This window comes from Naegleria fowleri, assembly GCF_008403515.1.
Source record: "Naegleria fowleri strain ATCC 30894 chromosome Unknown tig51, whole genome shotgun sequence".
Lineage (NCBI taxonomy): Eukaryota > Heterolobosea > Eutetramitea > Acrasida > Naegleriidae > Naegleria > Naegleria fowleri.
The window spans coordinates 423,453-445,993 of record NW_025407983.1 but is presented as its reverse complement, the minus strand read 5'-3'; the positions used below and the strand labels follow the sequence as shown (position 1 = coordinate 445,993).

The following is a 22,541-nucleotide window of genomic DNA, read 5'->3' as shown; positions in this document are numbered from 1 at the left end:
TGTCTTTGTGAAATATTTTGAATCAAGCTGTCATCCGACTCGATAACACTATCAACTTTTCTCTTCTTTGGATTTCTTCCTCTTTTGGTGGTTGATAGAGCTTTTCGTTCTCTTTCTTCTTTTCAATTTTCTTTTCATGTTGTTTTTCAATTCTTTCAACCTCTTTCTTTCGTTGCTTCTCTTGTTCAGACAAGAAATATTCACCTGTCTCAATTGCAATATCTTTCTTACTCTTTTCAGGAGCAGGTGGGAATGGTGTGTATTCCTTCTTTGGCTTCAATTTCTTATTCTTCTTCTTCACAATACTCTTGTTGACACTCTTCTTGAATTTAGGTAAATACTTGTCCCAAGGTACATTTGCATATTCAGGGTTATTTTTCAATTCTCGCTTTACCATCAATTGTTTAATATGATAAATGGGATGAATATTATTCATGCAGTCAGTAATGACCTCAGAGACAGTTTTAATGCCATTCACTTCTCCAATCACACTCACTGTTTTTCCTTGTATGAAAATGAAACATCCTGTAAGAATTTCAAGAGCCTTCAAAGTAGATCCATCAGGTCCGAATAATCGTTGTCTTCTTTTCGTAAAAACTTCTTTGTTTCTACACAAATTTCCAATCTTTATCACTTCCGAGAATACATTATCTTCCAAAACTTTCTTAGCTTGTTGGAAAGGAACACCTCTTGCTACTAACTGTAAAAAATCTCTTCCCTTAAATATTATAAAAGGATCAAAAGTCTTCTCCGTTGTTTCCACTACCATTTTACCTTCTTTGCAATTTAATGATACTTTTAAATAGTAGGGTGAAGCAGCCAATGTGGATTCAATTTGAGAAATATTCTCCTTCAAATATTGTTCTCTATATTGTGGAAATAGAATAATAAAATCGGAACGATCAGCAAGACCATGTGGATTGTCCTCTTCGGTGTAGGCACCTCCTTTCAACCATGATGGGGCATTGGTATCATTTTCCAATGCCGTTTTAACGTCATCAATTTTTGCTTGATTTACGTTGAATTTTGTCTTTCCCGATGATGATTTTTCTTCATGACCTGGGATAGAAGACTTGTCGATGTAACGCTCATATTTTTGTTTCTTTGAGTTCGACATTTTTTTTGAATTTGAAAAAAGTTCCGAATTGGGTGCGTCAACTCTCGGAAGATGATTCACAATTCAATTTTATTTTGTCTTTTGGGTTCCACGTTTTCGTTTTCCAGCACTTTGATTGCTACTGTTGCTTGAAGGAGTCGAAACAGTTGCGCTTGCCAAACCAATAGCAGCTTCTAACAGTGGAGTCAAGTTCGACAAGACTGCAGAATCTTGAGGTGCCAGAATTGGTTGTGATTTGGAATTGGCTGAAGAGGATGAATCTTGATGATCACTTTTTTCATCTTCTGGCTTTTCATAAGGTATCCCTGTAATTCCTTTCGTTTCTAATTGTTCTCTCAATAATTTATACTTTCCTCTTTGTGGAGATCTCACAACAGTTCTAAATCGAGGACTAAGGAATGTCAGTAAACACGTCGTCTCATTGTAAATGTCCAATTTAAGTCTGAATTTATCGGATGCATTGTCACTGCTTGTTTCACGAAAACGAAATTCTAATTTAGCTTTTAAATATCCATGCTGATGTTCATGAACATAAACGGTTGGTATATGCAAGGATGGTTTGTTTCGTTCGTGATGTACATTGTTTTGTTCAATGAATGTTCATTCATTGCATCATGGATTCGTGTACATACATCAATGCATTTACAAATCATTTTGTGTGACAATAATAAATCCAAAGGATTATAAAATTCATAAACATTCACTCATCCACAAACCTTTGAAATGTCAAATTCTTGATAACATCTTCCCTTAAGCCCTCTCTTTCCACGTCGTTCTTTTTTTACACATTTAATTGGAGTATTTGAATTACCACATACTAATTCAATCTTGACCCACATATCTGGCAATCCACAATTTACTGTACAAACTCTAAGAGTGTACTTTAAAGAACTCAACAAGTGATTTTCTCCATGATACTTTTCAAAGATGAGATTTTTGGTAGAAATGACTACCTCATCGGGAGTGAGGAGTGGTTGTTGATCGTAGGGATCATAATTGTTACCACCAACAATACAATCTGCTTCGGAGAAGAAGCTTGGAATGTACTTTTTGGAGGAACCTCCTGTGTTGTATTTCTTGGTGGGTCGTGTGGTTGTTGTTGTTGATGCAGAAGGTGAGTTTGTTGTTGGGTTTGTTGATGTTGCTACTATTGGTTGGATGATGGTCGTGGTCGTAGTAGGATGAACTGCCAATTCCGTGCTTGTGGTTGTTACTGAGGATGTAGAAGAAGAAGAAGGCTGTTGTGGTGGTAGTGGTGGTGGTGGTTGTTGTTGTTGTTGTTGAACAAGGCTTGCCAAGTCCGCTATGGTACCGATCATCATTTTTGTTATATATGGAGGAGAGTTAGAGTGCTCTGGGAATGCAAATTCAAAGACAAGAGGATGATGAAAGGGTTCTTGTTGGAGTGAGTGTGTGTGTGCGGTTCTTTTGGTGTTACCCGAGAGAGGGAGTTTGATTTGTACTTGTGCGATGACTATTAATACGCGTATTGAGGTGAAGGATGTGTATCTCTTGTCAAATTCAATTTGATGCAAAAACTTTGATAAGTGGAGTTGATTCTCTTTGGTGGTGGTGGTTGTTATTGTTGACGGAGTGTCGGGAGTAACTTGAATCGGAACTCTGAGAGTTGTGATATTTTTTTGTGATAGATGGAATGACAGGGACATGTCTTTGACTGGTTCTCAAAATAAGACCACAAATTCAAAACGTGTTCACGTTGGAACATCCATGAGATCCACACATTGTAACAACAGGGTTGTTCTAAAGAAATTTGTTCAATTTATTCTTGTTGTTGTGTTTTGGATTGATGAAGAATTTGGAATTCCATCTTGTTACACCCTATTGACAGCACCACCACCATCACTACCACCACTCTTTGAGCACATTTCATTAGTGGTCATCATTGGTGGTTGATGGCTATGATCTGAATTGGATGAACTCGTCGTACTTGCTGGTGAACAGGAAGAGGATCTCTCTTGTTGCTCCTTCATCAGAGGCATGCTTACTGAGGTCGTCGTTGGGGTGGAAGAGGAATCAGTTATTGGACTCTGTAATTCCACTGAACAAATATAATTATTATTATTATTATTATTATTGGTATTAGGAATAGAATCCAATTTCACGGAAGTGAATTTCTTCTTGTTAGAAGAGGTGGAGGAAGAGGACGAGGAATGAGGTAATTGAGAAGAAGAAGAAGAACCTCCTCCTCCTCCTCTTTTTGAAGAATGATGACCTCCAACAGCACCACCACCACCACCACTCGTACCACCACTAGTGGAACTACTATTCACATGATTTGCTGGAATGAGTTTGTTGGACACAACATTCTTAATTGTTGCACCAGTCTTATTCAAATCCAAATCATCCAATGGACCATAAATGAAAGTGAGTGCAATGGCAAAACAGAAAATACTAATTCTTTGAAGAGTGATACCAGCAATATAGAATTCATATTGCACGAGGGTCAAAATAGCCATAATGACTAACGATCCAGTCACTCCTCCAAAAATTAATTGCAATACATTGAGAAGAATTAATTGTCGACAAGCCTTTCGACGATGAAGAGGAATTTTCTTGTCAGGTCCAACAAACTTTTTGGTCAAAGAAACTCCAATGATAATATTGAGAATGCCAAAGAAGAAAATTAAACCCCAATAACTAAGAGCAAATGCAGAGTCTAACAATTTAATAATTCCATTCAATCAAAGAATGTATTAGACAGATTGAATGGAAATTATTAAATTGTTTGTTCAACAATGCAAACCCATTCCATGAAATTGAATTGAAATTTGGAATGTCGTATGCATGATAAATCACAAATAATTATTGGTACGTATGGTTGGTCAATAACCATCACACATCACATATCATCATCATGATTGTAACAATCAATTGATAGGTATATGTATTCTTTTTCAACAACATCCACAACTCACACTTACCAACATAATAACGTGTAAAACCAATCGATTTCGCTTTTTCTTGACTCACTCCAGGCATCAATGAAGTTAATGAAGTAATGGCAATAGTAATGAGATGCAAAGGAGCAACAATACCCAACACAATGGCACATGTGAATGCTGAATATTTGACAAATGAACCAAATCGTTGATTTCTCTTTGCAGTCTCAACACTCACCCAATTCGTGGTGGTGGTGGTGGTTGTGAGAGTTGTTGTTGTTGTTGTTGGGGTGGTGGTGGTGGTGGTTTGGAGAGTTTTCTCCTGTCCACCTTCTTTTTCATCGTTGCCACTACCACCACTGCCACCACCACCACCACCGCTGCCATGATTAACCAATGGGTTGTTATTGTTGTTGGTTGCAATTAACAATTGTGCACCCTGATTCGGAGCACCACCACCATCAATGTGTTGTTGTTGTTGTTGTTGAACACTCGGAGAAATAATTTCTTCTTCTCTTCTTCTTCCTCTCATCCACCATTGAGATTTATCAAAATAGACCTTATAGAGGATTCTTGTAATGACCATGAAACAATAGGCACACAAGATGATGGTTGCATTACCACACACGTATTGAATCATTGCAAAAGGATCCATACAATACTTGTCATTGGTAGCCAATAGACATACCGAATACATGATACCTCCAATAATGGAAACTAATTGCAAGAGAGAAATTAAAACAACGAGAGCAAAGAGAGCTCTCTTGATAGGGACCATCTTCTTCCAACGAACCATTAAAAGAGCACTCACGACAATACCAAATACAAGGAAGGGTGGAAATGAAACTGAATAGACAACAAGTGCTCCAGTGAATCGATTAATGATGACAGAGTCATTGGAATAGGTCAATGCTTGATGGATGGTAATTTCACCCAAAGGAGGGACGTTGAGATGGTTTAGCATGGAATGGAATATATTCTCTTGCTTTGAAGATGATAACAATGAATGGTTGTTGTGGTTGGAGTGATCAATTTGATGAGAATGGTGTGGTCGACGAGAGTGGTGTGTTCTCCAATGAATGGCAGGAGAGAAGGTTGTGGGCACGTGGTTTGCGTTTCTAAGAAATAATGACAACGTTCGATGGATTCACCTTTGTGTGTAGATGATAAGTGGTTGACTTTGTTTTTATGGTTGTTGTGGTTAATGTGGTTTGTAATGGAGACATCCACATGAAGACATTCTATAAAAAAGTAGTTGTGCTTTATTTTTGATCAGTTAGGAAAGTCATCTCGGTTGTAATGAGCAATTATGGAGACGCCGTAAATTTCAGCGTTGTTGAAAATCACGACAGATGAAGGAATGACAAGAGAAACTGATCTCTCGAGTCAGCCCTACGTGTGGTTACATGAGGTATAGAATCCTTTATAATCATTGTGGCTTTCAGAGAGGTTTCACTTGGAGAGGTAAGACCCCCAAGCACATCCTCACGGTATCTTTAAAAATGCCTCAACAATACCGTGTCATTTTTGCCCTTAGTATTTTATTGTTGGTCGTTGCCTTTGGAGGATGTGCAAAGGCTGTCCTAACAGAAGAAGAATTTCAGCAATATATAACAAACTCGTGCCCTTCGAAACCTTTGGATTGGGTACAATGGCTGGAGGAAGAGGACGTACTGACCAATATTATTGCAAGTGGGAAGGCTGACCAATTACCGTTGAGGTATCCGATCACCCAGCCGAACAACGTTTTTGTTGAGGATGATGTATGGCCACGAGAGGCTCAACAAAAGGTTGAAATATCAAAGCCCCTTAATTCCTCAACAACACCTCCCTCACCTATTTATAATATTCCTAATTTCGAAGTTCTTCTTTCATCCAACAACACTCCATCAAGTAATGCTACCCTCAACAACATACTAAATACAACAACGGTTCAAAATTCTTCCACTCTCCTCAACTCTAATGGTACACTATCAATAGCGATCAACACAACACTAAATAACCCTCCACAAATTCATCAGACACTCTCAGTTACGAACAATACCTTAACTCTCAATGACACATTAGTTGTGTCTTCTCTTTTCAACTCGACTAATACCACAGCTGCAGATTACAACAACAAACAAACAAACTCTCAGAAGCAAGTAAATGAAACAATTTTACTTCCTTCTCAAACATCCCCATCACAAAACAACTCGCTGGGGGTGCAACAACAATCGAACGTGTTAGATCCGAAAAAGAGATCTGCCCAAAATGTTGAGGTCGTCAACTCTTCACTTCAGCAACAGTCAACAAACAAAATAACGCTTGACAGCAGGTCTCAGCCTACCACATCTCAGCCTCAAGGCAATGGGGCCCAGAAAACACAGATACCAAATAGTTCTTCCTCTAAAACGCAGATAAATAATTCAAACTCTCAACAGAATTCGCAAACAACATTCAACAAACAAGCTGACCTACAAATGAAGACTAGCATCTCTTCCATTCAAAGTCAATCAACAACAACTAAACAATCAAGCATTGTAACAACAATATCAAACGGTTTTGATCAGAAACTGCAATCCCTTCAGGCAGCTCTTTCATCAACAAAAACTGTCTCTCAACCTGTCATTACTCAAAAGATAGTAAACATCAACAAGCAAAAAGATTCAAGAATCCAACTTGCAAATAATATTGACCAAGCTTTGAAACAGCTAGAACAAGATATCAAAGAGCAAATTCCAAGTAACCCAAAACCTGACTTCAAACAAAGTCTTAAAATACTGCTTGGTGATATTAAGGGAGAGGACCCAAAATCTCTTCAACAATCAGACTCCGTCAGATGTAGATCTGTATGTCCCAAACGATATGAAAAACGAGTATGTAAGACCAAGAATAATACAAGAGAAGATATATTGGCAGTGGAAGGAAATATTTTCAACCTAGGGACAGCTAATCCTTCAACTGTCAATCTTGGACTTGTTGTTGGTCTTTCAGTCTCTGTTGTCATATTATTTATATTGTGTTGTTGTGGAAGTTCCATAGCATGTATTGTCTGTTATGCAAAACGAAAGAGAACAAATTTCTTCTCTATTTACCAAGCTAAGAATGTACAAAATTTGCTTGACGGTCACTTACCTGAACGGAATGACGTGGTTATTGACAACGAAGACGACAATGATGAACCTTTAGAGTATCAGAAATCATCTTCAGATGAATCCTCCAATGAAGAAGATTATGTCGGTGCCTTGGACGAGACAGAATTTGTTTATTAAGGTCCTTGAATCGAATTGGAAGGTGACAGAGGAACGTGTTTCATTCCAACACACTTTTTAAAAATAAAAATATTCATCATGTACGCCAACAACAACAACAACTCATTCTATGGAGGGTACAGCCATCCACCTCAGCAACAACCACCCAATAACATGATGATCGGTGGATATAATAACATTCCGCCAACAACAACACCACCACCCAATAACATGATGAATTCCTCCTTCTCTAATTTAAAGGCTTCTCCTTTCTATACTTCAAATCCAAGTCCAGTGATGATGAACGGAGTGATGGCTTCATCAAACACTGCAAGTCTTGAACAACAACAAGCACAACGAACAAGACAACTCCAAGCTGATTCTGTTATTAAACGATTTCATAACGCCAAAATTGTTTCTACGAATGACAACAATGTGGTTGATGTTCCAATCACTCTCAAGAATGGACAACAATTAACATTCCGTATTCTCATGCAACATGCTTTCCCACAACAACCACCACTCATCACCACTCTCGCAACAATTAAACATCAAAATATAGATAACAATGGTTATGTCGTTCATCAACAACTCAGACAATGGACACCACAATCAAGTCTAGGAGATGTCTTGTCATTAGTTTTCAGAGATTTTATTACCAATCCTCCAATAATTGTCAGTTTGGATGAATGGCCAAAGAATCATATTACCAAAGTGACAAGCAACAATGGTACTCCTTCGATCACACCACCACCTCCTTCCTCCTCGTCGCCATCCGTTGGTGTTTATCATCAACCACAGACATTTGGAACAAACACGATACCCACAACCAATGCAATACCTCCATCGTTGTCAAATCCTCCAATTTCTTCTGTACAAACACCTATTCAAGATTCATCATGTTCAATTCGTTTACCCCCAGTTCCGACCTCATTCCCTGAAATTAGTTTATTGGAAGGAACTGAGGCAATTCAAAAACTTTTGGACAATCAAGAGGCATTCGAGCAGTTTGTTGAGAATTTGGCTTTCACACGAGAATCAAAGAATATCTATCAAGATTTGAGAAATGCTAACATGGAAATTGCAAAAAGAAATGTTTCAAAGGATGAACAATTAAACATCACAAAAGAATCTATTGATCAAAAGAAGGTGGAGGTTGACAAGATTTTGGAGCAGGTACAAATGCTGCAAGCAAAACAACAACAGCTCTCACAAAGATATGCTCCACCTCAATTGCTTGTTTTACTAAATGAAAAGATTGAACAAAGCGATGCAGAGAGCGAGGAATTGGGAGAAGCCTTTTTGAATTCAAGGGAAGTTGCAGATTCTCAACAAATCAAACAATTCATTGACAAGTATATCGAAAAGAGATCTCTTTATTACTTGAGAAAGCAAAAAAGAGATCGATTTAGAGACACCTATTGCAAACAATAAAACTGTTGCTTCTTTTTATATAATAATCCAATTCCTTCAAGATCAATCCTACCTCAAAGATGATTGGATGCAATAATTTATTGTGATTTCAAAAAGATTCGAAAAGTGTCAATAGAATGTACGTGTACAAGAGGGTATTCCTTAAAGAGTCAATCCAAGATTCTTTTGGATATCACTGGAGTTCCAGAACAAAACCTTTCCGTCCAAACCAGCAGTGACAAACTTGGTCACCTTACCTCCCTCAACTTTGAATGGACAAATGGAGTTAATCACATTGTGATGACGAGTTGTTGGACTGTCATTCTTTTCTGCGTTTTGAGCACCAACAGTTGCTTGAGCTTGGAACTTTAAGAAAGCGCTTCTCGCACCAGCTCCTCCAGCACCAGCACTAGCCCCTGTAGAAGACTTCTTTTCATCACAAGATCCCTTCAATACCCACTTATTTCCCTCCAAAGCAAAAGCATAAGGAGCAAAATCATATCCAACAGCAACAAAAGCCTTGTCAGAAAGGAACAAACCACGATAGAATGGCAACTTATCATGACGAACGACTTGAGTTTCAATTGGTTGAGAGTCAGCTTGTGATTGATCCTGTGAAGCATAATCCACAAATTGAACAGTCGAGTCGTGTCCAATGAAAGCCAACCATTTACCATTAGGAGAGAATTGAACATCATGAACCCATCCCTTTGAAGCATACTCTACAATAGAATCTCCAAACTTGACCTTTCCTTCGGGTCTCTTTCCATCAACATCTTTGATATAGGTATTAAAAGTACGAGCCTTCATATCACTGCTTCCAGTAGCAAGCAATGTATTGTCGGATGGATGCCAACACAATGATTTGATGGTACTCTTGTGCTTTTTAATCATCTTGGAAATGTACCACTTGTTGACTTCTTCATAAAAGCACACGGAAACCATCTTGGCTGCACTTCCAACAGCGAATTTATCTTCATTGGGAGACCACTTACAACAAGTAGCAGCCTTGGTAATACGTAAGAGTACCAATGTTGGTTTCCATTCATTTCCTTTCAATTCCCAGACGTAGGCATTACGATCTTGAGAGCAAGAGAGAATCTTGTTACTCTTTGGTGCCCAATCAATACCGGTTACGTAGTGATCGTGTTCGGTCAGTTTATGTTCAATCTCCCATTTTTCAAAATCTTCACTTCCATTGGTTTTGTAGATCCAGATTTCAGAGTTTGCTGGTGAAATGGCACAACGAGTCTTATCACCGTTCCAAGCCATACACGAGATGGCAGGGACAAGAACCTTGTGGGTGGTGAGAAGGGACATTTTTTGTTAAAATTTGTGTTTTTTTAAAAAATGATGATGATGATGGAGGAAAGGCTTCTTCACTCATCATCAGTTGGTGCGCTTGGGTGGACAACAGAAAAAATCATGGCTCGTGATGATGATGCGTGATGGGTGAAAGACAAGACACTCGTGTATTTAAAAAAAGTTGCAGAAAAAAAAATTTTCATTGAATTCATTGGCCTTTCAAAGAAGAAGCCTCTCAGCTATTGCGCAAGAAGAAGAAGAGAATTCTTAATGGTAAAATCCCAATTAAGAATTGGGGATGGTCCTCTTCAACACATCACGATCATGATTTCGATGCCATGATTTCGAACATTATGAGAGTTCGTTCTTTATTCTCACAACTCTAACTCTCCTCTGCGAAATCATCAAAAGGTTCTCGGGTATCGAGTGTGTGAATTGCCCAATCCATCCAACGCACCACACGATAACCAATGGGAAGAAGTTTGAACGCATGTTTTTGAGTGACATGATACTCTGAGTTCCATCATATGATATTATTGAGAGATGGAAAGAATAGATTCCATCATTGAAATTGTTTGAAATATTTTTCATTGATAAAAATGGAAATGTGAAATGATTTTCATTTGCATTCAAAAGAGGACAACAACACCATGATGATATTCACAATGATGATATTCAATCATGATGAGTCAAGTCCACAGTACTAATAATACTTACTTAGAAATGTTTCTGGATGATATCCTCCTACCATTCCAGCCACGGTATTAATATGATACAATAAGGTTGAATATGTTTCCATAACTTGGAAACACAGATCCAAATCCAATTTGATCATTAAATCCTCCCCAATTGTATAATTCTGAAGTGTAGAATTTGTTGAATTCCACCCTGAAATGCAGTAAATTGACATTTTGCTCAAATAAAATGTCAGTTCTTAACCGAAAGACCATGTCATAATAATTCGTAGTCATGTTATTTTCTTTCATCATCTTGTCATTGAAACTTTTCATTTGAACAAAACCATCTCTAAATAAAGATAAAGAAGAAACCCAATTATGGCATCCTTCATAGGTTAAAAATTGAGAACATTTTTCACGAGGAAATGGAAAATCTGGATACAAATCTTTAACACTCTCAGTTAAACGAGTCATATTAAACAATTCAATAGATTCATATTTCACATTCTTTAAAAACTGTCTGATTCGACTATAACTTGCTAGAAAGGATCGAATCGCTTCACTCAAAATCACTGCAATTCGATTCTTTTTTTTTGGAGGTAATGTTGTTGTTGAGGAAGAGAAGGATTGACAATCATAATTGGTTGTCTTGTGTGAGTTTGTGGCGCTCATGTTGTTGTCTTGTTGTTCTGAAAGAATCACATTCTCATCGAAATGAGGACGAGAACAACAAATTAGATATCGGCAACATTTCAACCAAACCAATATCTGCTTTAATGTGATCACATTTGTTGCAGTTTGGACATACTGTTGGTCTTTCATCAAACATTGACTTGAGTGCTTTTTGCAAGAATTTCCCCACTGTTCCAAGCGAGTTTTGGTTGATGCCAAGCGTGTTGATTTCTGTCAGAAGATAGGCAAATTGTGTAATGTCATTACATTATAATTGATGATTAATGTACTCTACATTATTCAAACAATGATGATGGTTGGACAACTCTAAAAAAATGATCTTTGGCCAATTTCAAATTTCTCAGTGCCTGAATTGTCATGACTTCTTCTCTCCGACGAATATTTACAGCTTGTGTGTTTTGAAAGGAGATGATCAACAACAACATTCTCATCCATCAACTTTATCAACACAAACTTGTAGCACTCCATCATCACCAAATTCTAGAAATTATCATCATTCATCGGATCATTTAATTTTCGTTTCTACAAGTAACAATATCTATGTTATTACTTCTAATAAGATTAATCCGAGTCATCATCAATTATCAAATTATAATAACAACAATCTTTTAAAGAATTCAGTTCTTGAACAAACCATCCACAAAGATTTTCCTATTCAAGAAATTCCAATTTATAACATTTCAAGAATACCAACTGATTCTCAAATTATTAGTATTAGTGCGTTTAGAAGTCATTATGACAAATCCAAAATAGTTTTGGGAGTTACTTTCACTCAACCCATTTCCTATAATGAAAACTCAAATTCTTCAAAAAGAAAATATGATGACGAAGATGATGGCAATGAAAATAATAATAACGATGATGATCATCAAAGAAACTCTACGCATTCAAATAATAATAATAATAATAATAATAGTTTATACAATGAAGAATATTTTTCATCTTCCTATGATAGTGCTGGTGGTGGAGATAGCACAGACGAAGATTCATTATTAGTCGAATCTCATCATTCGAAACAATCCTCAACTAAAAAGAAGAAAAAGAAATCTACTAGTTCAATAATTGGAAAATCATTTGTTTCACACTCAAAAATGTTAAAATCAAATTCTGATTTTGGAACTATTACAAATGCAACAAACAGTGGAGGAAACTCTTCAAGTGTGAGTGGAAATACCACTCCTAATAGTGGTCTCTCATCATCTGAACAAGACACAGATACCTATATTGAACAACAGCAACAACAACAACAATTTAATAATTATTTGTATATTTACTTGTTGGATGAAGAAGAAATATTTTCGCCTAAAATTGGAACTTTTTCCTCAAATGCTTCAAATCCAAATACTCCAAGCGCTAATTCTACTCCATCTTCTACAATGACCAAACATAAATGTATTCAAACATTTGTTTTAGGATACATTCCACTTGGACTTTCCACACAAATGGTCACATTGTATCCATCCATGCAACAATTTCCAATGTTTGTTCTTTGTGGAAGTGATAAGAGTATTCATTGTTTTTCAGATATTATTGTACAACAGAGTGTTGTTACGAGTGGAGGTATTACGATTAGTAGTGGTATTAGTAGTAGTGGTCAGAGTGTTAGTAGTACCAATATTGGTTATTCTTTGAAATTATTTGACATTCCAATTGTATCGAATTTATTTATTACGAACAATGGAAGAATTATTTATTTGAACACTAGCACTAGTAGTAGTAGTAATACTACCACCACAGGTTCCAATGCATCAATGGTGGACATGAATACATCCTCCATCATGATGAATATTCCATCAAGTGCGAGTAGAAGTAGAAATTTTCTTCTCAATGATAATCTCTTTGTTGAATATGATTTTGCCAATTGCATGTTGAATATTCCAGGAAGTATTATTGATTTAGATTACAAACACAATATTCTAATTATGGGATGTCAGAATGGAATTGTGAAAGGAATTCAATATTCATCAATCTCCTTATCACCCTCCTCTTCCTCCTTTTCTTCAACAACTAACATGAATTCACCACTCCCTTATTTAGAATTTCAATTCATGCTGAACAGTCCAATTAGTTCCATTTCAATTCTCAATTACTCTTACGATCCTCCCTCTCATTGTTTAACATTTATTGTTGGAGAGTCCATTGGTCGAGTGGTCATTTATTCGATTCATGTGAATTCGACAACAACTGCTTTGAACCTATTTCCAAGCAATAGTAGTAGTGGCGGTAGTTGCAGTTGTAGTAACAACACTACTTTCACCACATCCTCCACAAACAACACGACAGCCAACAACAACAACAACTCTTCAAGTGGCATTGCCAATACTACCACCACTAATACTAATAGTACTACTACTAATACTACTAATACTACCACTCATTCATTCTCATCAGGATCCTATCAAGTAGTGGAGGAACCAATGGTCATTTATAATGATGAATTTGGAGATTCCATTACTTGCATTCATTTACTACACTATGGAGAGAGTCATGAAGCTTTTACAGAAATATATATTGGTACCTATAACAAAAAATTAATTGTCTATCAATATGATGGAGAGAGTAAGACTTGTAGTTACAAGACTACCTACCATTTTGAATATCCAATTTATTGCATAGATTCAGTAGATATCAATAATGATGGTGTTAAGGAAATTATAGTTTGTACCATGTATGAGATTCAAATATTACAACCAGATTTGCAAGCTATTGGAGAATATTTGAAAAGAAAGCTATTGAATCGACTCAAGAAGAGAACGACACAAGTTGAGTCAGTTTGGATGATCAACACCTCTCAACCTCAATCCACCAGCACCACCAGCACCACCAAATCCGAAGAGAATTAAAACATCATCAACGATTTAAATAAAAAAAAATTGAAAAAAAATTGGAAAAATATTATTACACGATATCCGCAGAAACATAGTCCGCCGCAATTTTCTAATTCTTCAAAACCCAACACTCATGCCAAGCCGTCACTATGATGTCAATGAAAACGATCTATCGGGTTTTGCCTTTATAGATCATCCCAGTGATGACGATGATATAGATCCAATCTTTGATGGTATTGAAAAAAGTGAATCCTTTAAACAGCAAGAAGAAGAAAATCAATTAAAAAAGAAACGAAAAATTAAGGAAACACTCAATTATTACCAATCACTGAAAAAACAAGTAATAGAAAAACCAACCATAAAGAATGTAATTCATTTAGAATTAGATGAATCACTACTTTTAGCCAATGAACCTTCCACGCCATCCATGGTCACTCACGATCGTGGAGATGAAGAATTTAATCTCATTCAATCGGATCAAGAAGAAGATGAAACGAATATTCCCACTACTACGACCACCTCCAAAAGTGTTCCTATATCCAAATTAGATCAAGCTCTTGCGAAAATCAACGAAAAAAAGAAAACAACCATTTCTCAAAGCAAAGAAGATTGGAAACAATTCAAAAAGCAAGAAGGAATTGAACATGAATTGCAACAATATCGAAAAGATGGTTATTTGGAAAAACAAGCATTCTTAGAACGAACTGAAATGAGAGAATTTGAAATTGAAAAGGATTTAAGAAATTTGGAAAGAAAAAGAAAGGAACAGCAACTGAAATGAAAAGGTTATTTCATTTTTCAAATTGAAGAATTCTTCTTGTTCCTTCTTCTATAGATATTCGAATGAATGGTGGTTCAAGATAATTCACATTGATTCAAGAGATGCTTGATTTACAATGAATATATTCATGAAGAATAAATAATTTTGTTCAACAAGACATAAAATGTGCAAAACTCTGCTAACAGTCAAGTGATCAATACTGAACGTTTGAAAAAATTAATTTTGTTTTTTCAATGATGGATTCTCTTGGTGTCGTTGTTCAATTTCTCGAGTTAAGTAGAGCTCACTTCCTCGAGTTCTACAATATTTAATCATTTCTGTGACGTAAAATATCACATGAAGAATCACATGTGGTAAAGGTAGTATTCGAATAAATATTGAATTCTTGTACGCAGTGTTGTTCAATAAATAGCATCCATAAATATTCACTGCCAATACAAGAGTGCTCATGAGTAACATTCGGATCCATGTCAAAATATTAAAATAATTCCTTGATGGAATAGAAACATGTTGTTGTTCTCCTTGATTCTGAGCACTATTATTATTTAAAATTCTTTCATCATTGAAATTTTCAGACTTATTGAAATGATAATAAATATAATAATCATAGATCACTGTAATGATTGTGCTTGTGAAATAAATAAATAATTCATAGTGTCCTTGTCGAACCATGATCTGATCCAACATTCGATTCATGAAGGAAATATTCATCGGAATTGGTTTGGTCAACACAAAGGCTAAATCATAACACAAGGATGATACGGAATAGAGAGTCAACGTTAGAAATGGATACGAAGAGAAATCTCGTGTCTTGAAAATGGAAATAATGATCAGAGTTAAGAGTTGAATGAACCAAGTGCCAATGAAAAGGAAATACAAGGCGACTTGAGGAATCATTTTTTTAAAACCTTTACCACTCTTTGGTGATACTGTTGTGACAGCAACAACAAATCAGAGTGTATAAATAGCACAAAATTAATTGAAAATGCTTCTGGATTTGGTCAATACAGTACAATAACTGTGCAATTACAAGTTGGCCATTGAGGTCGTTCTTAATACAAGAGACATGAATGTTCGCTCACTAAAACCACTGAGCTCTCTCCTCGTGGTGGCAACAACTTGTGAATAAACCAATGAATTGAGGAATTCGGAGCGAGTGAATGAAAATGTCACAAACTCAGAGTTTAAAGAAGGGACTTGGACCACTTAAAGCAAGTTCTTGATGTGTCATGAGGATGGGGATGCAGAGAGGCATGATCATGCTAGTGAGTCTCCTGTTGTGCAGAACGTTCGAACTTTTAAAAATCATCGCGCATCACCAACATCATAGCTATGATTTCGAAAGAATGCCACTTGTGATCGGAACCATCTCTTCGAGTCTCTTTCCAACCGTAAACACCTCATTCATCATTCAAAAAAAGTTGCCGCCCACTCTATCCGTAAAATTGGGGTGCAATTTTCTTGCTGATCCGGATTATCAACCTCAATCAGCACTACAACAACTATATATATCGGAACAAGATTCATCCTTACACAATTACGATAGATATATTATTGAATTAAAGAATAACAATGAAGAGAGCGACCTCAAGACTCTCAATTCCCTTTCTTCCGACGCTAGGCTCTCATAATCATATTGTAAATAGTTTAACGACAAGGGAGAAAATTGTCAAGTTGGATAAGGAAGAAGAAGAGGAACCAAAAATCAAAGTGGATGATTCAGATTTTGAATTAATTTCAACTCAACCTGCTAAATTTGTTAAAGCCATTGATGATGAAGTCACACAGGCATTAAGTTCACTTGCTCCCTCACCCGTACTAGGTCATTCTGCATCCACCACTCCTTCACCAGTTGAAGAACATGAAGAAGATCCTTCGTCGGATGAATCTTCTGAAGAAAAAGCGGAATATGGAAAAAAGAAATCTCAAAAAAAACGAAATTTTAAAAAATCTGCGACAGACCAAAGTATGATTAGCAAATTCTCTCATGTTCATGATAAAGTGAAAGCAATAGCATCCATTCAATTAGCAGGCAAAATGAGGAGAAAAGAATTAAATCAAAAAGTCAAACTTTTAAGTGAGGCTATAAAGAGTTCAGCACAAAATGCAGGAATGACCACAAGAGATTTGGAATATGAAAAATATTTAAGAGAAAAAGTTGAAGTTACTCCCATAGAAGATGAAATTGATCAAAAAATCAAATTAGAAGATATTCGATTATTATTTGAAAATAGTACAGAAGATGGATTAACTGAAACTCAATTTATTGATGGAATGAGTCGTTTATTGGGAGAAGGACGAGCTAAAGATGAATTAAAAGCTCTCTTTGCAAGAATTGATGCCAATGCTAATGGAAAAATTGATTGGAATGAATTTTCAACCTATGTCCTTCTTGGATATGAAGGAGCTAAAAAGATGAAACAAAATTTAGATGACAAATTATTTGTTCATCAAACATTTCCAGATGTAAATACCAAGAATATGTATCATAAGGGAAGAATTGTAAAGATTTTGCATGATGAAAAAAGAAATCGATATTATACAGCAGGAACGGATGGTTTAGTGAAATCATGGTTTTGTGATAATTTTTTATACGATAGAAATATTTATTATACTCCTGATTCAGTTATTTCAGATATTGAATATTTATCAGTACATGATGAATTGTGTATATGTACCATAGATCGAGTTGTGAATTTTTATGATTTGGATACATTAACAGTGAAAAGGGCATTTAAGGGAAAATATCAACATTCGAGAGGGATTGAAAAAAGATATGGACAACCATATGAGAGTAGTCGTCGTTCTGCGAGTAGTAGTATTCATACTAGTGGTGGGGGTATTGGTGGTATTCAGAGTGGTATTCATAGTGGTAGTACTAGTAGTAGTATTCATGAGAAATCTCTCACTTCTTGGATGGATGGTACACCTCCATTTTCAAATGCGAGTAGTAATAATTTGGTACAAATGTACAATGAGAGTTTCAATGGACCAAATCAGAGATTAACTTCTTCTCTGCCCAATCTGGTTAAAAAAGGAAGAGAAGTGATTGAAATTGTCATGCCAGACCATCTCAAAGATCCAAATCCAGTGATTGAAACCTTATATCCTCTTCCACCTCATATCAAAATTCACAAACAAATTGAAGAATTGAAAAATGAACTCTTCACAAAACCATTTGGTCTCAAAGATACCATTCCAGTAACCATCTTGGAGGATTTCATTGATGCTCCTACATGTATGACTGATTTCTCCAAGTATTGTCTTGAAAGACAATCCAAGCAAGAAAGTGATTCTAAATTGCCCTTACTTGTTCTTCCTCAAGACAATTATGTTGGAAAACCAAAACAAGGAATGGAAGTTTTCAATCCATGTCATGTCATGTTCGGAATGGACTCTGGTTATGTTCAACTCTATGATTGTTCGGCACCAATTGGACGTTCTCCAGATTGTATTCGACCTGAAAGAAAATGGAAACTTCACGATTCATGGGTCTCTAAAATTATCTATGCTCCAAGTATTGATTGTATCATGACAAGTTCTTTTGATGCGACCATTTGTGTGACCAATTTTGGAGATACAAAAAGAGGACGATTACTTCATGGACACACGAAAGAAATTTACTCAATGGATTGGTGTGAAAAGTACAAACTATTGGCCAGTTGTAGTCGTGATAAGGAAGTTCGTTTGTGGAATCCATTCATTTCAAATCCACTAGTCACTCTCATTGGACATGAAAAACCCATTGTTGATGTTAAATTTAATTTGGAGGATCGACAAATTATAACCTTAGATACTGGAAAGACGATCAAAGTTTGGGACATGAGAAATTACAAATTATTACAAACAGTTCATGATGCAAGTAATTCAAAGAATCCATGTTCCACCATGTTGTATAATCCTAAAAAGAGTAGTATTATTACTGCGAGTAACAAATTGAAAATGTTTCCAATGAAAAGAACCTTAACCGATTTTGCAAAAGATTTTAAAGGTCATAGAACTCCAATCATTGCTTGTCTCTATAATGAGACTCTGAAACAACTCATTACATGCGATGAATCACTTGTTTGTGTGTGGGATGTAACAACTGGAAAGCTCATTTTCAAATTTTTAATTCCAAACAAGATTTCTACAGCCATTCTCGATGTCATGAAAAGAAGACTCATTGTCTCTTCTCACAATGGAGAAGTGTCTCTCTGGAATTACATTAATGGACAAAAATTAATGGTGTGTTTTTCACCTCCACTCGCCGATCAACTTGTGGACTATACAGAGAGTTTACCAAACAACACATCAACAACAACGAATGCAGCAGCAGCAGCAGCTCTCTATAATTCAAATGTCGCAACACCTCTCACTCGATACTCTTCCAATTCAAGTCCAGCAACATTTTCTGAACATTTTCGTACGAAAAACAAACTTCATACCATATCATCATTGGATTATAAAGGACTTGGGTTTGTGTATAAGGAGAATAGAGGTATTAAAACCATTGTGGCAGGAGGAAATAATAAGAAATTAGTATTTTGGAATGATTCAGATGATAAGGATGCAATTTTAGAAGAACATGCCATGTGTTCTCAACCTTTTGCAAGAGATATTAATGTGGTACGATGTTATGGAGATTATATTGCCATTGGCTTGGATAATGGAGTGATTTTCACATTGGATGATCAAAATGGAGAAATTAAAGGATCGACCAATTACATTTCCATACCAGAATTGAGATATGACAATTTTTATAAGGAACCACCAAAGAATTACACTGGAAAACAAGTGGAATCTCAGAGAAATTACTTACCTCAACCCACACAACATTCAAGTATTGAAGATGTAAGTAGTGCGTCTATATATATATGGAGAGAGAGAGATACGAAGATTACATTGGTTGTTCTTATCAATGATGATGACGCTGATGATGGTTTTTATATATATATTTCAATCCAATACTTCTACTCCACCTGGAATATATTTGCAACCGTACCATACCTGCTTGTTCCATCCATTGGGTATTCGAATCATTGAACTCCCATTGAATCTATATTTAGCTCTTATTTCTTCCCAAGAAGGATGGTCTTCTTTTATCCTCTCGTGCCAATGGAATTATTTCATTTTGGGAAATCTCAAAGAATTCCATTCGGCACTTGTATTCCTTCAAAACAACTCCTCAAAATGAATTTATTACCTGTCTCTCATCAAGTGCAAGTAATGAAACTCTTGTGATGGGAGATTCAAGAGGTTTTATTTTTGTCTATGATTTGTCATGCATTCCAAAACTAAGTGGCCAATCCCATGAAAGAGTGAGCAGTAGTATGAGTCATTCAAGTAGAGACAGTGACACTCGATCCAACATTTCCAAAGGATCTTCCAAGATAGGTGAGATTGAGAAGAGACATGTTCGTCTTGTGAAAACATTTAAAGCTCACACGGAATCCGTCTCAAGTATTGCCTATATTTCTCCTAATAATTTAATTGCATCGTGTGGAGCGGATTGCACAGCAGTACTCTTTGATCTCTATGGAATTCCTATTGGATTTTTTGGACAACGATTGGAATGGAAACTTGGTTTGACCTTCACTTATGGAAGACAAGATTTTGCACAGTTTCAACATGTGATCAATCTCGATTTGGATTTGTATAAGGTGAATGAAGAAGATGAAGAAGGAAATATTTTGAGTACGAGAGGTGGTGGTCGAGGAGGAGGAGGTGGTGGTGGTGAACGATCGTGTGAATCCAGTTGTAGTATGAGTAGTAGTAGTAGTAGTAGTACTAACAATAATAATGGTGGTACGACTGCTACTGCTATTAACAGTGGTAATCCTACTGCAATTGGGGTTGCATCTTCTCCTTCTTCTTCACACTCACCACCACCACTACCCTCACGTCTTTCATTGCATCACCAGAATACACTCTCTCACCACCTCGGAACCACCACCACCACTAGTAGTAGTAGTAGTAATAATAATTCCCAACCTCCAACCGTCAACAATCACATGAATGGAATTGCAACAACAAATACCACAACGACCACCACCACAACAACGAATACTTCTTCTACAAATACTACAACTACCACTACTACTCAAACACGATCTACGAACCCAAACTCAACAACAACATCTTTGAAATCAACTTCTCCACCACCGATCGTATCGAAATCACCAACAGCAGTATCAACATCCATTGGTATGATGACTCAACCTGTGATTGTTGTGGTCGAGTCTTCTTCACAATCCTCCTTACCTAAAATCAAATCTTCGAATCCAGCTGGATCACCCTCTCCACAGCTTGAAAAGCACCATGTTCGATTTTCTGAATCTCCATCACCAATACCATCGTCATCATCCAATCCTTCACATCCAGCATCATCACCACTCACATCGAATGTTGTTCCATCCAATAATACAAACTCACCTAATCCAAAGAAGAGTGTAACTTCATCCTTGTTAAAACCAAATTCATTGAATTCAAATACCAATACATCCACACCAACAAATATATCTGGAAACAGTGGTGGCGATTGTGTTGGTGGTGTAAGTGCTTCTCCAAACACGACATCCTCCTTACCTCAACAACATGAAACTTGTCATCAAGAAAATATCACCAATATCACCACGAACAATAACTCCAACAACAATAACTCCAACATGACTTTATCCAATCATCAGACTCTTTCTCAACATCGTCATGTCTCTGTTGCCACAAGATATCAAAAATTGAGAGATTTAGAAAGTAAGGTTGCAGAAATGATTGACAAGACATTTAAAGAACAAGGAATTTCAGAAGGAACGACACCAAGAGATCAAAATGAAGCAGCTGAGATGGCAAATCGTGAAAACAACAAAGTTTTGGAAGAGAGAAAAGCAATTGAAAAGTTTCAAAAAACTCTCTTGTGGTCACAAGCACACGAAAATAATTGGGTGGATCGAGTGAGATCACTCATTGATGTGGATGATGATGACTTTGAAAGTAAGTGTTTGTTTCAATGAATTTAAAGTGTGTTGATCCAATATTATATATATATATTCAAATGATCATCAATGAATTTAATGACCAACATCCAATATTATATATATATTTTCAAATGACCAACCTATTTAATGAACGACAGAACATATGGATGAGTTTATGATCTCTTACAAGAAACAGAGTCGAGAACAGCAAATATCAGTCAATTATTTGTTACAGCCTGTCACGAACAATTCCAACAATAACAACCACTCAAATAACATTGTTTCAAGTAGTACGATTGTGGTTGAACCTACACACTCGATTCAAGCACCACATCCACAGACTAAACCTCCTCCACTCCCTCTTGACAAATTACCTCTCATTCACCACAGCAGTCAACTCTCAAAAGCTCATTCTTCCCTCACGACTAGTAGTCACATCAACAATAACACAAATGATCACCACACGGAAATGACACGTGCAAAGAGTGAACAAAGTGATCGATTTGACAAGGACTTTGAAAAGAAGATGAGTAGTTTATTCTCATCACTAGAATTAACACTCAAAGAAGTTGACAAATTGCTCATTTAATTTTGAAGGTTGTGAATTCTCGGTCTCTGGATTTCCACAAAGGCTGTTTTGC

General features: G+C 36.4%; 11 protein-coding genes across 11 annotated transcripts; 5 read left to right on the top strand and 6 right to left on the bottom strand.

Annotated features, from left to right (window-relative positions):
- Positions 1-22: 22 nt before the first annotated feature.
- FDP41_006275 (uncharacterized protein) lies at positions 23-1,117 on the bottom strand (the record flags this gene model as incomplete). Its single annotated transcript, XM_044709892.1, has 1 exon — positions 23-1,117. The coding sequence occupies one exon, from the start codon at positions 1,115-1,117 to the stop codon at positions 23-25; it is 1,095 nt and encodes a 364-aa protein (XP_044559514.1).
- Positions 1,118-1,186: 69 nt separating this feature from the next.
- Positions 1,187-2,439, bottom strand: FDP41_006274 (uncharacterized protein; the record flags this gene model as incomplete). Its single annotated transcript, XM_044709891.1, has 2 exons — positions 1,187-1,633; positions 1,834-2,439. 2 exons carry the CDS (start codon positions 2,437-2,439, stop codon positions 1,187-1,189), a joined length of 1,053 nt encoding a protein of 350 aa, XP_044559513.1.
- A 510-nt stretch (positions 2,440-2,949) lies between these two features.
- FDP41_006273 (uncharacterized protein) lies at positions 2,950-4,981 on the bottom strand (the record flags this gene model as incomplete). Its single annotated transcript, XM_044709890.1, has 2 exons — positions 2,950-3,794; positions 4,060-4,981. The coding sequence occupies 2 exons, from the start codon at positions 4,979-4,981 to the stop codon at positions 2,950-2,952; spliced, it is 1,767 nt and encodes a 588-aa protein (XP_044559512.1).
- Positions 4,982-5,519: 538 nt separating this feature from the next.
- Positions 5,520-7,271, top strand: FDP41_006272 (uncharacterized protein; the record flags this gene model as incomplete). The annotated part of the gene is made up of 1 exon (XM_044709889.1): positions 5,520-7,271. The coding sequence occupies one exon, from the start codon at positions 5,520-5,522 to the stop codon at positions 7,269-7,271; it is 1,752 nt and encodes a 583-aa protein (XP_044559511.1).
- A 78-nt stretch (positions 7,272-7,349) lies between these two features.
- On the top strand, positions 7,350-8,684 carry FDP41_006271 (uncharacterized protein; the record flags this gene model as incomplete). Its single annotated transcript, XM_044709888.1, has 1 exon — positions 7,350-8,684. One exon carries the CDS (start codon positions 7,350-7,352, stop codon positions 8,682-8,684), a length of 1,335 nt encoding a protein of 444 aa, XP_044559510.1.
- A 141-nt stretch (positions 8,685-8,825) lies between these two features.
- On the bottom strand, positions 8,826-9,983 carry FDP41_006270 (uncharacterized protein; the record flags this gene model as incomplete). Its single annotated transcript, XM_044709887.1, has 1 exon — positions 8,826-9,983. The coding sequence occupies one exon, from the start codon at positions 9,981-9,983 to the stop codon at positions 8,826-8,828; it is 1,158 nt and encodes a 385-aa protein (XP_044559509.1).
- Positions 9,984-10,732: 749 nt separating this feature from the next.
- FDP41_006269 (uncharacterized protein) lies at positions 10,733-11,317 on the bottom strand (the record flags this gene model as incomplete). The annotated part of the gene is made up of 1 exon (XM_044709885.1): positions 10,733-11,317. The coding sequence occupies one exon, from the start codon at positions 11,315-11,317 to the stop codon at positions 10,733-10,735; it is 585 nt and encodes a 194-aa protein (XP_044559508.1).
- Positions 11,318-11,652: 335 nt separating this feature from the next.
- FDP41_006268 (uncharacterized protein) lies at positions 11,653-14,181 on the top strand (the record flags this gene model as incomplete). Its single annotated transcript, XM_044709884.1, has 1 exon — positions 11,653-14,181. The coding sequence occupies one exon, from the start codon at positions 11,653-11,655 to the stop codon at positions 14,179-14,181; it is 2,529 nt and encodes an 842-aa protein (XP_044559507.1).
- A 118-nt stretch (positions 14,182-14,299) lies between these two features.
- Positions 14,300-14,947, top strand: FDP41_006267 (uncharacterized protein; the record flags this gene model as incomplete). Its single annotated transcript, XM_044709883.1, has 1 exon — positions 14,300-14,947. The coding sequence occupies one exon, from the start codon at positions 14,300-14,302 to the stop codon at positions 14,945-14,947; it is 648 nt and encodes a 215-aa protein (XP_044559506.1).
- Positions 14,948-15,163: 216 nt separating this feature from the next.
- Positions 15,164-15,844, bottom strand: FDP41_006266 (uncharacterized protein; the record flags this gene model as incomplete). The annotated part of the gene is made up of 1 exon (XM_044709882.1): positions 15,164-15,844. The coding sequence occupies one exon, from the start codon at positions 15,842-15,844 to the stop codon at positions 15,164-15,166; it is 681 nt and encodes a 226-aa protein (XP_044559505.1).
- A 675-nt stretch (positions 15,845-16,519) lies between these two features.
- On the top strand, positions 16,520-22,489 carry FDP41_006265 (uncharacterized protein; the record flags this gene model as incomplete). The annotated part of the gene is made up of 3 exons (XM_044709881.1): positions 16,520-19,780; positions 19,996-21,916; positions 22,059-22,489. 3 exons carry the CDS (start codon positions 16,520-16,522, stop codon positions 22,487-22,489), a joined length of 5,613 nt encoding a protein of 1,870 aa, XP_044559504.1.
- Positions 22,490-22,541: the final 52 nt, after the last annotated feature.